General features: G+C 38.0%; 1 protein-coding gene across 1 annotated transcript; it reads left to right on the top strand.

Annotated features, from left to right (window-relative positions):
- The first annotated feature begins 1,960 nt into the window (after positions 1 to 1,960).
- Positions 1,961 to 9,318, top strand: LOC117433351 (transmembrane ascorbate-dependent reductase CYB561). The gene is made up of 6 exons (XM_034055525.3): positions 1,961 to 2,435; positions 4,099 to 4,343; positions 6,355 to 6,453; positions 6,696 to 6,799; positions 6,955 to 7,112; positions 7,741 to 9,318. The coding sequence occupies exons 2-6, from the start codon at positions 4,136 to 4,138 to the stop codon at positions 7,931 to 7,933; spliced, it is 762 nt and encodes a 253-aa protein (XP_033911416.1). The 5' UTR covers positions 1,961 to 2,435; positions 4,099 to 4,135; the 3' UTR covers positions 7,934 to 9,318.
- Positions 9,319 to 18,820: the final 9,502 nt, after the last annotated feature.

Genomic DNA, 18,820 nt, shown 5'->3' with positions numbered 1-18,820 from the left:
ATTTTCGTACACTGACCAGCAGACAGTGAAACACTCATTATAGATGTAGTGTTAGAAAGTGGTACATCATCAGAAAGTGATACGCTGTCACATTGAAATTGGTACACTGTCAGATTTTGGTACAGGTACAATCAATTGTGATCTGATGGATGTTTTCCTGTTGTCAAACAGAGGTACATGTACCATTAATTATACATACGTTTTTTGCAAACTTAAACTGGAATCAGACAATCAATTTCTATAAAAAAAAGAATAAACAATTCACGATGAACAAGACAAAATGAGAAGTCCACAGCAAAGTTGCACAATTAAAAAAATGTACAAGACCCAATTGCATGTGATAAATATTCTCCAACTATTTTCTTAATGGGGTCTGTTTATGTGCAGATCATATACAGAATATGACTATTCTAATAAATATTACCAATTTCCTATTTCTGAAACATGTTGAGCATAACTTTTCATTAAGGTGTCAAACTGTTAAAAGAAAAACGGCCGACTAATCTGGTGGGTTCAGTAATAAAGTTTTCAATACTGTACTGCTACCTTCCAGAGAACTTGTAGGCATGTCTTCATGAACGTATTTGTTGATTTTTGCAACAGTTATTCGGGTACTTACCCTCAGTTTAAAAAAAATGTAAATGTTTTCTAAAACCAGTTCTTTCGTTTTCCTGTACTGATACAAAATTAAATGTGACCGTTTTTGGCAAAAATGGAAGAAAACATATTCTAGACATGTGCAATTGAATTCGCATGACTGCGCATGTGTTCTGACTACAGCTAAGACACTACTTGGCACAACACCTGGATCGTCTGTTTGGACGATGCAAATCAGTATTAAATTAGTACAGATTTGCAGGATTTTCTAGTCCGCATTTAGTCCACTTCTGGTGATTCTATACCCCTCAGCGGGGAGGGTGATTGAAATACTACATATCCCAGAAGCCCTTTCGGCGGCACAAAAGCTTTTCCACATCATGTGACCACTCTCAACCTCAGCTGCTGATCAATAATGATGGGAATTTGAGGAGTTTTTTTAATCGGGTCAGAACCAGGTATTTTGGAGTCCGATTCTGGTTCCCAAACTATTACGTCTGGGTCTCAATGTGTGTGCGAGGCGGGGTGCGTCTTAATACATATAAACAAGCACTAGTCCTCAGCAGAAAAAACATTAGAAAGACCACAACAATCACAGAGCAAAAAACTACAAACGTGTCAATTATCAAATGTATTTTTGACAGAAATTAAGTCTTTGATCATTTTTATGTTTTTTTTTTAATAATCAGTTTTATTAAAAAAAACATAATAGTACTCTCTGGAACCGGATCCTTCATATTTCTATCCGGTTCGGCGGTACCAAAGCAGGAACCGGTTCGCACATCTGTAATGGACAAATACAAGCTAGCAACAAACACATATGCCGTGGAAGACTGGCTGGTTGTACCTCTGCTAATGTTATATAACCACACTTTAATATGCCACGCTATTGAGAATAATTCACTTTTTTTTTTATCACTGCATTAGAAGCAAGATATGACACTTAATATTTGTTTAAAACAACGTAGTGCTTTTTCTTTGTACACAAAGGAACAAAGCCTCTTCTACTCCGCTTTGGAATTTACACTTTGTATTTTATTTTATAAGGCTTGTATTTTCTTGTGGATGTTCGTTCTGTAAGCTTCGATGCTTTAACAATTGCATTTTTTTTTTTTTTTACCATGTTATATAACCTACCACAGTAAACCTGTTTAAAGTATGATTCAGGGAATTTTTCATTTAAAACAAAACCAGGAAATGCAAGTTATGACCAAAACCCACCCAATAGTGAAGCCACCATAATGCCCTGTGACAAGCGTTTTAGACCCTAGAATCAGTATGGGCATTTTATTAGTTAAATAAAAAGCCAACAGGCAAGCTGCAGCACAATGAGTCATATGTATTTCTGTCCCTGGATGGTATGTAAATTAGCGCAGGTGGCGGCTCCAGGTTCTTGGAACTGCGTCAATAGTTAAACAATACAAAGGAGCCAGTTAGACACACTAGCGCTTCAAGTTTCCATAGCGACGGATATGGGGCTGGACTTGTTTTCTTCGTCAGGAAATCTGTCATACAAACAGCAGGCAGGGCTCCGGTAGTCCAACCCTTTGGTTTAATCAGAAGGTTATAAAAGATTACTGTCACTTGGAGACTGAAAGGGAGTGTCTGTTCGGTTTTCTCTTGCACCTTTTACAATTCTAGATTATAATTCTGACAGCATTTTTTTGGTTGTTGTTGTTTTATAAATCTCACCTGTTGCCGAAGCAAGTTTTTTCTTGAACTGAAATATCGCTCTATTCTGGCAACAGATACATATACCACAGTGCTGTGAACGCTGAGCTGCAAAGGGCCTAAACTCAGGACACAGGGTAAACAGGTGGATCCTGAACTAACACCAGGTAGGTGAGGTGGGAGGTTACCTGTTTTTGTTACAAACTGCAGCACTGTAGTTTAGTCATAGCTTGTGAGAGTTGTGATGAACAAGTTATATGCATGTTCAGGGCTAGCTGAATCCAGGGTACTACAGTATTATGAATGAAAAAGGTTTGCTGCATTATACCATGGTCAAAGCATAGCAAAGTTAAGTAAATCGCCAACATATTGTACATATTGCTAAACTACAGCTGTGGCCAAAAGTTTAGCATTACCCTGTGCAATTAACTCATTTTGCTTTATGAAGTCAAGTGAAACCTACTGAATAATGTTGTGTCAACATTATGAATTGCATACCGCTTTGTAGTTTTCCACACAGTTTTAGAAAAATCTAACATGAAATACTATACTACTATTATGGCTTCCAGCAGACTTTTGCGGTATAATTTTGTATTTTAGTTGATTACATAAATGGTTATTATTATTATTATTATTATTATTATTATTATTATTATTATTATTAAGGTCTCAATCCTAAAATTATAGGTTATGCAAAATGTTTGACCATAGCTGAACCGTCAATGCACATTAAACTGCAAAATTACTATTCATGGTATTTTGTTATGGGATTCTACAAATGACAGTGAAACTTACTATTGAATTAATGTTAAACAAGCTACTGCTGACCTGTTAGGTGAAAAATATGGGGTGTGCAAAAAAAAAAAGTGCCTTCCTATTTATGGTATTATTGTTTACCTTTACCGAAGCATTATTTTCAAGCAAAAAAAAAAAAAAAAAATAGTTTTATTTATTTTTTGCCACAATTTCTAATTCTTTTCACTCCCAGCATTATTATATCACACTGCCAGAGCCAGACTAACACATATATGCATATTTCTTCTAGGGGTGCAATATCACCCTATTCATTGCAATGGTTGCATTTAATGTGTCCTTATTAAATGGGAGGAGACTGTAATAGATGGAAATATATCCCTTTTAAAAGGTAGTTCAGGCAGGTTACAGAGTTAACAGTTTCAGTGACTCAGTTTCTGGTAACAACGCTGTGCTACAACAAACTACTATCAGAAAAACATCAATGCAAATGATGTTCTGTAATAGCGATAATGTGGTACTTTTATGACAATGCAATGTGCCTGCATCACAGGGCAATGTTTCTGAGGCAGGTTGAGAAATTTTGCATTGTCTTAATATTTGTAAACATGCATTGGTTCATAGACCAGGTTAGCTTTTCTGTAAATGGCAGGGAGAGCACAAATCCCAACACAGATAAATCGACATTACAAATGTCATTGTATTAATTAGTTTTATTGTTTGTTTTTTTTAATTTATTTTTTTGAGATTGTAAAACATCAGAATTGTTTTTAAACGCGAGTTAAAAAAATTGGAAGAATTTCCAAATACAGTTGTGACAGGGGAGATTGAAATGGCAGAGTACAAGATGAAAAAAAATGATTTAAGCCAGTTTTCAATACTGTGTCCCTGTATGTAAACCTCGTGATAAGCATTTGAATAACAAAACAATCCTTGATCCATTTATTTAAAGCTTGTTTTTCAGAATAATTTGAATTAATCGTATTGTTTGCTATCAAAACGAACTAATTTGCAAAAGCCCGGAAGGCAAACCCAAATACTGGAATAAACCTGCATGTTTTATCCTCCTCTCCACAGCTCAGCTAACGTGGTAGAGCAGCCCCTTCCTCTCACAATGGCCGACAGTCCTATAGACAAGCACCGGGCTGCCCACCTTCCCTGGTTTGTGGCCGTAGCCCAGATCCTCGGCCTGACCTCGGTGGTCATCACGGGAGTCTGGATGGGTCACTATCGGGGCGGCTACGGCTGGGACGGAACCAGTCTTCAGTTCAACGTGCACCCCCTCTGCATGGTCATCGGAATGGTGTTCCTGTACGGAGACGGTCAGTTTCTTAGCACTGACCTCAGATTCAGCTTCTCAGTGCTTCTTGATTGAATATACTTGATTATACGCTCACCTTATTTGTTTCCCCCAAAACTGCCCTATCCCCAAGGATATTTATGAAGTACTGAAGCTCTATAAGATGTATCACTTTAAACAAATATTAGTTTAGGCTGTGTTCCCCCCCCCCCCCCATGCCGAGGGGAGATGGGGTAAAATAAAGACTCCCAGAATGGAGGGGCAGCAGTGTGGAGTACTGGTTAGGGCTCCGGATTCCTGACCGGAGGGTCGTGGGTTCAATCCCTAGTGGAGGACACTGCTGCTGTACCCTTGAGCAAGGTACTTTACCTAGATTGCTCCAGTAAAAACCCAACTGTATAAATGGGTAATTGTATGTAGAAAATAATGTAACTGTATGTAAAAATAATGTGATATCTTGTAACAACTGTAAGTCGCCCTGGATAAGGGCGTCTGCTAAGAAATAAATAATAATAATAATTAGCTGTGGATATTTGAGGTCAGTACTTGGGAGAGCATCTGCACTCTGCACTAAGACACTCTTACCAAGATTTGTCACTGAAATGTTTTTACTAAATTTCTTTATAGTAATAACGAGTGAGACTGTTTCTAGTTATCGATGATGCACTTAAGGGAACTCTTATCAAGAAAGGTTCTAAATCAAGGAAGTGTCATCAAATCCCTAAGCTTACACAACCACTCGGATCTACCCAACACCCTGGGCTAATGATTGAGGTACTCAGCCAGTGCTGTCCAATCCTAAATTTCCATGAGTGTTAAATTCATCCAATTGTACAAAAAAGAAATACAATTAACCGAAACAGATTACAGCTTAGGGCTGTCTTGAGGAAGCCATAAAGAAAACTTAATAAACAACAAAATGGCAGGAAATGGCTGTCTAATTTAATGTTAGCTGTTGGACAGTAAAAAAAAACAGAAAAAAAACAATAAGTCTTGCAGTAAATGGCATTAAGTCTTGTAACCTGAGGGAGAGACTGGTTTGATGACCACAACTCCAAAACAATCGACTCTCAGATTCTCAGCCGTGATAAACAACACAGAGGAATATAAAACGGCCTGCGGTCAGTTTAGAACTTGTGGATGATCACTGTTTTTTTTTTTTTTTTTTTTTTTAAATGATTATAAAACCACCAGGATCCGTCTGGCTTTCCATTTGAAGCAGACGTTTGAAATAAATTAAAATAAAACACCCCCCTCACCAACAACTCTGTTAACTTAAAACAAACCAGATCAGCGGGTAGCTTAAGGCAGTTAGATCACCATACTTAATTTAATTTGCAGATTAACCTTTAAAGGGCACTGGTTCATTAAAAAGGCTTCTGGTTATTTATTTTTTCTGGTTCCCTGCAGCAGTGGCTTTGAACTCATCCTGGTCCTGGGGGACCCCCCTGTGTCTGCTGGTTTTCTTTCCAGCTGAGTTCTCAATTACTTCATTGAACTACTCATTAGCTTAATTAGAATTTTTTAATTGTTTTCAGCTTTTAAACAGTTAGAGATTAAGTTAACTATACAATTTTGTAAGCAACTTGAAATCAGCAACGTTTTAGGAGCTGAGAACAATTAAAGGTCTAATTAAGCACATTATTAGATCAATTAAGGGTTTGATTAAGTAATTGAGAACTCAGTTGAAATGAAAACAGACACAGGGGTCCCCTAGGACCAGGATTGGGGAAACCCTGGTGTAAGCAGTGTACGGTTTAGCCTAGTCCTGTGTTTAGTGCACAGCTAGGAGATCCAGGGTTCGAATCCCAGCTCAGCCATAGATTCACTGACTGTCACCCTTCGGGACAGTAACTTCAACCTTTTTTTTTTTTTTTTTTCTTTTTTAACAAAACAATCAAGCTTTGGTAATAGACTGTTGACACAGTTATTTGCGTGTTTTAGTAACATCTGATCTGTTATACCCCCCATGACTTTTCCTAATGAATGTGTGAATGTAGGTTTATCGAGTATCTCTCTGTATCTCCTCACAGCTATCCTGGTGTACCGGGTTTTCAGGAATGAGCCCAAACGCATCACCAAGATCCTCCACGGTGCCATCCACCTGATCTCCCTCATCATCTCCATCGTAGGTGAGATCCACAACGTGCCACAGCTTTACTTATGGGTTTATATTAGAGGTCTGGCCAACGCACCAATATTTTGAAAAAGTATGTCAGCTTTAGTGTTAAGCCCAGTGCAGAAAACTGGATCCAATACAGAATATTTATTTTCCCCATAGAAATGTGTCATACAAAAAAACTTCTCATTTCAGACTTGACAGACATATTTAAATTTGAATTCCTGTTTTTTTTTTTTTTTTTTTTAAATGTAGGTTTGATTGCCGTGTTTCAATTCCATGCAAAGTCCAAGATCCCGGATATGTACTCGCTGCACAGCTGGTGTGGAATGCTCACCTTTATTATATTCATTGTGCAGGTAGGCACCTTTCCATCCGTTCCCCTCTATTTCAGATCCTCTCTGGGCCATCCACACCTCACTGACCATGGGGATTAACACTCCACTAATCATGTAAGTAAGGGACTTGTAAACACCTTGGCTAATCCCCCTGTGTGTGTTTTTCTTTTCCGCAGTGGGTGATGGGTCTGACTTTCTTCCTGTTCCCCGGTGCGTCCGTCTCTCTCCGCAGCTGGTACCTCTCGCTGCACGTTTTCTTCGGGCTGGCGCTGTTCGCCCTCGCCATAGGAACCTGCCTGCTGGGCATCAAGGAGAAGCTGCTCTTCAGCATCATGTGAGTCAGCTGCTCTCAAGCAGAGAGGGTTTCAATGGGAACTTCAGGTTCTATTTCTAGTGAAGGAAATCGGTATTCCTTTAAGTACTGTATGCCATGGTATAAAAGCATTGCAGATCACAGGGTAGTGTAGAACAGTAATGCGTTGGTTAACTACGGCAAATACAATAATATAAGATGGGGAAAATTTAGCAATTTAACAGACTACTATGTTAGTTTACCATATTAAATGTCTATTTGGGATAACCCCCATACAGTATTTATTACCTGTGGGGCAGCAGTGTGGAGTAGTGGTTAGGGCTCTGGACTCTTGACTGGAGGGTTGTGGGTTCAACCCCAGGTGGGGGACACTGCTGCTGTACCCTCGAGCAAGGTACTTTAACTGAATTGCTCCAGTAAAAACCCAACTGTATAAATGGGTAATTGTATGTAAAAAATAATGTGATATATTGTAACAATCAGTTCATGATATTGTATATTACCTCTTTTTTCCCCCCCAATCAACAAAAAGGGACAGTTGACTTTAATGCTAAACAAGTTCAGTCCTTCCTAAGTGCTGTTGCAGTTACACATTAAACATGGGTAGATGCACTTCCTCACCAGCTGTATTCTCCTGCGTCCCATGTAGGTCCACCTATTCTAAGTTTGAGCCCGAGGGGATACTGGCCAACGTGTTGGGATTGCTGCTGGTGGCCTTTGGTGTGGTGGTGGGATACATCCTGACACGGGAGGAGTGGAAACGGCAACCCAACCCAGAAGAGCAAGCCCTGTCCATGAACTTCAAGAATCTCACTGAGGGGGAGAGTCCCGACTCTCCCTAAAACGCCCTTCTTCCCTCCTGGGACCAGAGGAGCCAGCCTGTCCCTGCCAAAGCTTCACCATCCTGTTGCAGAGATTGCAGAGCACAGCCTCCTCTCCCTGCTGGCAAGCTGGGGGATTGTCTGTGCAATGGAATGTTTACAGAAGGTTGTACACATAAAAATGTTACCCAAACGCAGTTTTAATCATGGCCTTACAAACACACTACTTGCCTGTTTCACAATTGTCAAATATATATTTTCACAATTTTTTTTTTGCTGGGCTTAAAATATGACTATTTTGGCTGAAATCCTGTTATACCATTTCTGTACTTCTAATGTAATTCTCCCTATTCATAGCACACAGTGCCTCCCAGTGCCAAATAATGTAATTACCATTTATTTGATTGGTTTTAATGCTAGTTTGGTTTTGTTGTACTGTACACAGTGCCACCTAGCTTTGTGTGAAAGTTACAAGGAACTGTTCAACTTTAATGTATTTCTTTGCTACATGTACATTTGGTCAATTTTTATCTTTTAAATTACCTGATGGTTCTAATAATTCCTAGAATTAATAATAAGCGTTCATCTAAAAGCCAATTTGAATGCAATGTAATGGTGGTTGTTGTTGTTATTATTATTATTATATTATATAGATATAACTGTACCTTAAGTTATTTATACTGCATATCTATTTAGCTGCAGTGTCTCAATTCAAGTTTCATTTAAATTTTTTAATTTTTTTTTTTTTTAGTTAGCCAGAGCAATAGAATTTGCCCAGTATGCATTCATGATATTTAAATTAACACAGTAGACAAAGTCTTAGGTTGTGTCCCTATAAAAAATGAATTACATTGATTCTAGTATTATTCACCTGATTAGTAGCTGATCTATAAACACGAGAGCTTCCCAGTAGTGTCAAAGTGAGCAAAAAAGGGTCCCTTTCTATTTTAATTTTGTTCTGCATCCAACAATTGGTTAATATTTAAAGTAAGGTATTATTTTAGACTATAGCACTCCTGTATATCATGAAATTAATTGCTTTATTGATCAGTCTCGAATCAGATGAAATTTAAAGTTCTGGCCTTATTACCTGTCAAATGCAGTACAGGCTTTTAAACCATATATTAAAACATAAATGTTTTAATAAAGTAAATATCAGGCATATCGGATTGAAAATGTACCATATGTATTCATCCAAGTGTCTTGTCTTTAAACGTGATTTTGACCACGTTAGCAAACCAAAAACAAAATGTTGCTGCCACATAAATACAGTACTGTTGTGTAATTAATGATACAAGTCTCAGTTGATATGTGGTATAGTATTTGTTTAACGTTACATGTTGTTTGCATAATAAATGTACTATTTAAATAGTGGTCGTTATCAAAATAAATGTATGCTCCAAATATACAGTTGCACTCAAATCCTGTCTGGATGCTGCACGCTGATTGGCTGTTATGTTAAGATTTTTTTTACCCTGCAGTTAAATAGTACAATGCATGGCGGAACTTATTTTTGCTGAAGCGCAGTTCAATTAATACACTATAAATACACAACATATTAAACTCACAATAAAGATACATGTTGTGTGGGATTCCTTTAGTCACATTTGATCTTTTCGGAGGCATGACAGTAGAATGGCTAGAATTACAAGAAGCAAAACCAAGAGACGCAAAGATTTAACATGTCAACAACTTCATGAAATCGACGAAAACAAATGATTGGGCAGCAGGTGTTTTTATTGATTTGATAAAACATAAAGAAGTGGTAATCGACTTAAAAACAGGTTTGTCTTCAAAATGTAAACAGTCTGTTACAATAATTCTATGCTTCAGTGCGTAATTCGACTGGTCATAAGTACTCAATTTTGTATTGTTACTTAGCCTCCGTGCAGTGCTGACATAAACCACAATGATAGCCTGCCTGTTAGTGATTAAGCATTTAAAAAGGCCATCAGCGTATTTTCATATTGGCTTCTCCGGGTCAGCGGTAGTAATGCATGGATTGTGTCTTTGCCTCCTAATTATCAACAAAAAAACCAACATGGAGGCTTCACTCATTTTAATTACAACAAATAGAACCTTGTTTGACGGACTATTTATCTCCAAAGCGGGATATATAATAATTTTTTTTTTTTTGAAAAATAGAAACACATTTTTTTTTTGTATCTGTTTTATAAGCGGTGTAACACCCCAGGGCTTGTGCGTTGTGTTGCATTAGCATACGGCTTTGTTGGCTGAACCCAGCTACAGCTGTATGATAATGGGACACAACACAAGCCCTGCCAATGTGCTATCCCTTACTTTACAAGCTGTTGTGTTGAGTGCACGTGAGCGCAATACACGAAAACTAAAGAATACATTTTCGACACTCCAAAACGATATATGATGGAGAGTTTAGGCCTCTTTTTAACTTTTAAGATATTCTCCATGTATGCATTTTCTTCCTGCTTCTGTAGCTGTGTTTTTAAGGTCTCAAATTTTGGGTTTGCAATAGGATCTATAAACTGTGCTGCCGCTTTCTTTCCGTAATTATGTAACCTTACTAAAGGACCACCTGAAGGGAGCCGGTGGACCACAGATCGAGAACCACTGTTCTAGTGGCTAGTACTCCTGTGCTGCCCACCGCGGTACAGCAGGAGGTACCATGACGTCACTTCACTGAGATCGTCCTGTCTGTGACCCCGCCCTCTCCACCTGTGCGCAAGGTGTGGCAGGGAAGATAGCGGCAGGGAGAATTTGTGTTTTAGATTTTGCTGTGTTGTGGAATTCCACCGCCCCCCCTCCCCTTTTTTTCCAATTATTTTAATGTTAGCCCCAAGATAGACCAGACAACAGTCATGTGGGGGCCATGTTTTCCAGTGAGTCCCTGTTTATTCCAGTGGAGGCACTGAGAGTGCATTTTATGGAGCTTTATTTCTATCAACGCCACCACTTCGTATATGTGTGCCAGTTTAGACCAGAATGCATGTTGTTGCTATTTTTAATAGGTTATGTTAAATGTTACTTTGTAAACGATAATTTGGTGTAGTCTTAGTATATCCCCATTCGCTCACGATTTTTCAATTACCTTTAAAAAATAGATACACAAATGGAAAACTTGGTACAGTTGTGCAGTAAGTGACCGAGGGGGGTTCACCTTCTTAACGTTTAAAAATGCGTTACCTGTGCGTGTCTCTGTTTGTTTGGTTAAGAAGTAATTTGCAAAAAATGTAAAATCGAGTAGTTAGCGTTATACTGGAAATCTGGTTATTTTAATATTAATTCAAAAAATGGGGACCTCCGTCAGTCACATTCTACATGTTTAACATTATGTCTTCAGTGCTCCTACACTCCCAGTCTCTAGTCTCTACGTTTCAGATTGAAGTAAACGCCCAATTTTCATACAGACATTTCAATCTTTCAGGTGACGTAGCACAACATGAGGGGGCGATTGACAATGGATCGACGGTTCGATCGTGCAACGTTACCCTCGCACATCACCATTAAGCTAGATTTTCAATTGACCTGCTTATTGACCAGTCTCTAATTGGATTACAATTTAAATGACTTCCTCATATCTGACTGACAAATAACACAATGTTTTGGAGTGAAGGAAAGCCTCGTCCTTAACCATAATTTAGTTTTAAAATGATTTTATTGTCTGTATACTTGTGTCTAGCTGGAGCCTTGGGAGTTTGCTTCAGAGACAACGGCAAGCAGGTTCAATAGAGGACGCTTGTGGACCTACAGTTAAAACTACCCTTGCACACTTTTTTAAATTGTTAGAACAAACGCACTATCGTCATCTTGCAATGTCAATCATATGAATTTGGTCAACGTTCAAAAACGTTGTGTTTTTTTTGTCAACTGTATTCCATGAACAGGACTGAGCACCATGTCTTCTGGGATATTTTCGATTGTTATATACAGTACGTGTGATGAACATTTAAGTCAGGATCCATTGTATCCTTCAAATTATTTCTAAATGCACTAAAATTGAAGCTTGAGATTCAGTGTTTATTTATTTGTATGTATGTTTGTTGTCTAATGACTCCCTCTGTGTCAAAACCATTGTAGATGTTTCTCCGTTCTAATATATGATATATCAGATGAGTTGCACAGTACAGCTGTTTACAGTTGGTTAGTTCTGTTTGGTCAACCTCAGCTTTTGAATAAACCTGAATCTAAATTCCCTTGTTTAACATTGTTAAAAGTGCGTTATCTTTTCAAAGTGGGTTTGTCTCATTACTTTGGCAGCACAGTGATGATCCAAATGCTTTGATGGAACCGATCTTACGTCATCTTGCTTGTAATTATGCAAATTAAAAAATGTTGCATTATGAAATGCTTGGTGTGCTTGTATAATGCTGATTCAATAAAATAATATTTTCTTCAGTGTATACATCGCAGGTTTGGATCAACAGTATTTGTAGATAGCTAACCCTTTGCCAATATATTGGACTGAGAAAATAGACATTAAATTAGGTATGGGAACATAACCTGGGCAGTAAGAATATGTTTTGAAATGAAAGCTATATTTAGACAACACTTTATGCCGACGAAAAACAACATGCGCTCGCTTTGGGCTAGCCAGAGCAGAGAAAAAATTAAAAATCCACTAAAACAGCTGTACAAACTCACCTGTGGCGCAGGACATAGCGCCTCCAGCTGGAGACCAATGTAAGGGCAATGTTGAGACCAGAACATCAGCGTGCCAAGTTGTAGCATTTATGAAATATAAAGAAATAGATACATACATATCTGTACTAATCTGAGAATCATTGAGTAAAGAGAGTCAGGTTAAGGTACATAACTCGGAAAGGTCAATTTCTCTTTAAAATTGCCAGCCATTTCATTTTTATCTATATATGAACAGACTAGTACTGCCCTCTCGCGGCCGCAAATAATTACTACAGTTTTCTGTATTAATTATGTAGCAATGATTTCATAAACGTTTGTTAAGAATGAGCAATCGATTAAGTGAAAAATCGCTATTTTAATAATTAGCGATATATATATATATATATATATATATATATATATATATATATATATATATATATATATATATATATATGAGAGAGAGAGAGAGAGAGAGAGAGAGAGAGAGAGAGAGAGAGAGAGAGAACATTATGCATTGCATTGTGCTGAGTTTTAAATGCTCTGAATGGGTTAAGTGGATAACCCTAAACTATGATAATTACTATAAATAGGATCTCCCAAGCAGAGCAGATAGGATAACATCCTTTGTATATTTAAGTTGTAAAACCTAAACACTATCAATTATTTCAGGCACATGTTTCAACCACATTGAAGATTGCTGTTATCAAAAACAGCTGGATTTTTTTTCTTTTAATAAATTACTTCAAGGCTTGAAACTCTATATCCAGCAGCGTGTTTACAGTTAAATACTTTTTACACACAAGATGGGAGAGCTGTCATAACAGCCAACATCCAGTATGAAGCATTACTTTCACGACTGCTGTTTGATGAAAGCATTAGCCAACAACACAGTGTAATATTGAACTTCTCCTCACTTACCTGTGCTGCGGCCTGTGCTCCTCGCATTGCTAAGATTACTTTTGAAACGTTCACGCTGTCTTTCAGTCCCGGGTTCTTGCTCATTGGTCTGACACTCATTGTATTTCCCAGCATCCAGCCGTGTTGGATTCTATTTATTGAAACCAGTTGCACACTTTGGCACGTTGCTGATTTTCTGTACTCTTAGTTGTGAGACTAGATAAACATTAGATTTCTGTTGGGGGCCCTCAAAAGAGTGGCCAATGGTTTCAAATCCATTTGTTAAAACCTATTAGCTTATTTTTTTTAATTATTATTTTGCAGATCGTTTTCTGCTTCTAAACTTTTCTTGTACACAATTCCATTCTCTGCAACTATTTCAAAACGCAGCAAGGCCATTGGAGTGGATTTCAAATTCGAAACCTGGAGTCATGTCCCGATTGAAGGACAAAGAACTGGAAGATCTGCAATAAGAAGAAAAGTGGGGCCAGCAACAGCATTGCTGGTGTGAGATTATATATTATAAATATACACAGTATACACAATGAGTGCGAATGTTGGTTAGCACTCATTTAAGCAAGTATTGTTTTTGCAATAAAAGGCTAATGCGATCCACTTAACAGTGATCAAGAGAGGAGGGGGATTAAAACAATACTAAAGATAATTAATGGCAGGGAATTGGTTTTAACACATTGACTGCAGACGTTGTGCTTGTGTTAACTGGGTGATCTCTGATGCCCACACAGATAAAGATCTAAATTCTGTACACACTTTATATGAGTGGTTCTGAGACAAGTGACAGGTACGGGTGTCTGAGATGGTCCCTGGTCAGTGTGGTGATCATTGGTAAACTGAACCCCGTGCATTGTAAAGAATGGTTGAAAACATACTTTAAACACTAAACAAGAGGTAGTGAGGATCAAAGCCCAGTCTACAGGCGCTGCTCTGCTGCACTAAAAGAACCAGGCAGACACTTCCATACAGCTACAATCCCCCTTTACATACATACACATATATATATATATATATATATATATATATATATATATATATATATATATATATATATATACACAGACATGCTCAAATTTGTTGGTACCCTTACAGCTCATTGAAATAATGCTTCATTCCTCCTGAAAAGTGATGAAATTAAAAGCTATTTTATCATGTATACTTGCATGCCTTTGGTATGTCATAGAATAAAGCAAAGAAGCTGTGAAAAGAGATGAATTATTGCTTATTCTACAAAGTTATTCTAAAATGGCCTGGACACATTTGTTGGTACCCCTTAGAAAAGATAATACATAATTGGATTATAGTGATATTTCAAACTAATTAGTTTCTTTAATTAGTATCACACATGTCTCCAATCTTGTAATCAGTCATTCAGCCTATTTAAATGGAGAAAAGCAGTCACTGTGCTGTTTGGTATCATTGTGTGCACCACACTGAACATGGACCAGAGAAAGCAAAGGAGAGAGTTGTCTGAGGAGATTAGAAAGAAAATGCATGGTAAAGGTAAAGGCTACAAGACCATCTCCAAGAAGCTTGATGTTCCTGTGACAACAGTTGCAAATATTATTAAGAAGTTTAAGGTCCATGGAACTGTAGCCAACCTCCCTGGGCGCGGCCGCAAGAGGAAAATCGACCCCAGACTGAACAGAAGGATAGTGCGAATGGTAGAAAAAGAACCAAGGATAACTGCCAAAGAGATACAAGCTGAACCCCAAGGTGAAGGTACATCAGTTTCTGATCGCACCATCCGTCGCTTTTTGAGCAAAAGTGGGCTCCATGGAAGAAGACCCAGGAGGACTCCACTTTTGAAAGAAAAACATAAAAAAGCCAGACTGGAATTTGCTAAAATGCATACTGACAAGCCACAATCCTTCTGGGAGAATGTCCTTTGGACAGATGAGTCAAAACTGGAGCTTTTTGGCAAGTCACATCAGCTCTATGTTCACCGACGAAAAAATGAAGCTTTCAAAGAAAAGAACACCATACCTACAATGAAACATGGAGGAGGCTTGGTTATGTTTTGGGGCTGCTTTGCTGCGCCTGGCACAGGGTGCCTTGAATCTGTGCAGGGCACAATGAAATCTCAAGATTATCAAGGCATTCTGGAGCGAAACGTACTGCCCAGTGTCAGAAAGCTCTGTCTCAGTCGCAGGTCATGGGTCCTCCAACAGGATAATGACCCAAAACACACAGATAAAAGCACCCAAGAATGGATAAGAACAAAACATTGGACTATTCTGAAGTGGCCTTCTATGAGTCCTGATCTGAATCCTATCGAACATCTATGGAAAAAGCTGAAACTTGCAGTCTGGAGAAGGCACCCATCAAACCTGAGACAGCTAGAGCAGTTTGCTCAGGAAGAGTGGGCCAAACTACCTGTTAACAGGTGCAGAAGTCTCATTGAGAGCTACAGAAAACGTTTGATTGCAGTGATTGCCTCTAAAGGTTGTGCAACAAAATATTAGGTTAGCGGTCCCATCATTTTTGTCCATGCCATTTTCATTTGTTTTATTATTTACAATATTATGTTGAATAAAAAATCAAAAGCAAAGTCTGATTTCTATTAAATATAGAATAAACAATGGTGGATGCCAATTACTTTTGTCAGTTTCAAGTTATTTCAGAGAAAATTGTGCATTCTTCTTTTTTGTGGAGGGGTACCAACAAATTTGAGCACGTCTGTGTATATATATATATATATATATATATATATATATATATATATATATATATATATATATATATATATATATATATATACACATATACATATACATATACACACACACACACACACACACACACACACTCAAAAGTTTACATACCCCAGTAGAAATTTATAATGTCCCACTGCAGCACTTTCGCTGCCGGAAGTACTGTGGCTGGAGCCCCACCAAGGGGAGCTGCCGGCTTTGAAGAAGGGGGAGAAGGTCCGGATACCACCAACCCCAGCAGCAGTTTCGCTGCCAGCACTGCCCCGGCTGAAGGAGTCAGTTTGGGTGCTGCCAGCACATCTGCTGACAGCATGGCCAGTAGCAGCCTGGCTACTGGCAACATTGCTGCCCATGAACCCCTTGAAGTCCCTGTTCTTGGCCCAGGACTTTGAGCGAGACTTTGGGGATTTTAAGGGGGGAGGTGGCCGTTGAGGCCATGTGTGCTGCGCACAAGGGGGTATATGTGGAAACGTGCCCCGCCCCTGTGTGCATTTGTGTGTTATATGTTGTATGTTACGTGTGTTAATGTTGGTGTATAGATGTGGCTGCACGGGATATAAATGGGTGTGTGCAGCACGAGTGTTTAAAATGTATAATTGTATTTAGGCACGGGAATTGCACTTCACTTCACGTGCATTTAAAGTATTTAATATGTAAGCACGATGTTGCACATAATTAATTCACGTGCTGGGATTCAAGTGAATAACTTAGTAATTGAATCCCGGCACAACAGTATATATAGATGCACGTTTCACTCACTCGGGGTTGTGTGTTCGGTGAGTGGAGAACGGGTGTGGAGAGGAGAGAAAGTAAAACTAAGTAAATATAAGTTTAAACTCACCGTGTTTGTTTGTCTGTTCGTACAGTCTGTTTAGTGTTAATCCGTTTTGTTTGTCTGTTTTATTTGGCCTCAAGTGCCGTGTCCTGTTTTCTGTTTGAAACCTTTTATGTTGTTTATTAAAATACTGAGCGCTGCCATTTGCATTTTCAGTTTCAACTCCACTACTGTCTCTGTGTATTCCTTTCTGGTCTGAAGTCATCCACTACAGCCTGCTTGTCACAGACAATCACAAATAGATTGAATAGCATACCAAAATATATTGGCCAATTATCTGAAACCCTCCGCTACAAAACTTGGTTTAAAGTGCAACTGGACGTTCCAACACAACAACTTGTAACCAGGAGGTCCCCGGTTCAAATCCCACCTCAGCCACTGCCTCATTGTGTGACCCTGAGCAAGTCACTTAACCTCCTTGTGCTCCGTCTTTTGGGTGAGACGTAATTGTAAGTGACTCTGCAGCTGATGCATAGTTCACACACCCTAGTCTCTGTAAGTCGCCTTGGATAAAGGCATCTGCTAAATAAACAAATAATAATATTAATGGCACTCTCTTAACCCTCTCTTCCCTTTTCTTATAAGTTTTGAGCAAGAAGTTCACTCCTATTGAGTTTGTCAACTTTTCTCAATTTTCTCTCAATAATTTTTTCTGTATATCCTCTTTTCTTAAGATGTATTTCTAATCCCTTTGTGTTTTTTGTAGTCATTTTCATCAGAACAGATTCTTTATATCATTATACCCAGTCCTTTAGGCATGGCTCTTTTAGTATAGATAGGATGTGTAGATCTAATAAATAAATTATCTATCTATATATCTATTATACAGCTATGGCCAAAAGTTTTGCATCACCCTATAAAATTAACTAATTTTGCTTTATAAAGTCGAGTGAAACCTGCTGAATAATGTTGTTAATAATATATTGAATCACACACCGTTTTGTGGTTTTCCATATACTTAACAAAACATGGACAAATCGAAAAAAAGTTTTAGTCATAGATGTAGAGCTACACTACTGAAAAAAAAAAAGCAAACAAGAAAAAAGTGTTTTCTGGGCATTTCATTTATACTTACTTGAGTGACAAGTTGCTTAACTTTGAACAGAAGACCTACAGCTTAAACAACTACTGACAGTTTGTGCATGGTCACTTTTCACCTACTGATGAAGGTGCGTGGTGCAGTCTCTCTCAACTTTGATGATGAACTAATAAATAAAGTAACTTGGTGAGCAATAAAACATGGAATGGATTTGGATCAGTGAGCTTCCTAGCATATCCAATATCCAAAAAGCAAGACATTATACTGTATTAAAAAAAAAGCAGACGCCACCATAATCTTTGTTTTTCCTTTGAAGTGGTAACCATTTATAAATAAGTACATTATTCTTTCATACACACAGTTGATTGATTCAGATTACAATCTGTACTCATAAGATAAAATCGCATTCTTATTTTTTTTTGTTTGTTAAACTATCACAGCGATCTCACAGCTCACATGTACAGACAATAGAACTCTGCTCAGCAAGCAAATACATTCAAATAAAATTAACCAAAAAGAAAAAACCTTCCACTGGGGGCTGACCCTCTCCCTCTTCAATCTTATAATGACGTTACAACCGTGTCATTCATATATATATATATATATATATATATATATATATATATATATGGGGGGGGGGGGGGGGGGTGAATCCAGAAAGAGAACAAAACATGCAGCAGATAATGTACAGCGAAAATCCTTTACATTGCAAATCTAGAAAAAAAGACATTTTTTATATTACTTATTTCAGAACAGAACAGTTACTGAAATATCATCCCCAGCAATTTTCTGTGAAAAATATATGC

Source organism: Acipenser ruthenus, chromosome 33 (assembly GCF_902713425.1).
Source record: "Acipenser ruthenus chromosome 33, fAciRut3.2 maternal haplotype, whole genome shotgun sequence".
Taxonomy (NCBI): domain Eukaryota; kingdom Metazoa; phylum Chordata; class Actinopteri; order Acipenseriformes; family Acipenseridae; genus Acipenser; species Acipenser ruthenus.
The sequence above is the reverse complement of the archived record's forward strand: the minus strand, read 5'-3'. Positions and strand labels throughout refer to the sequence as shown.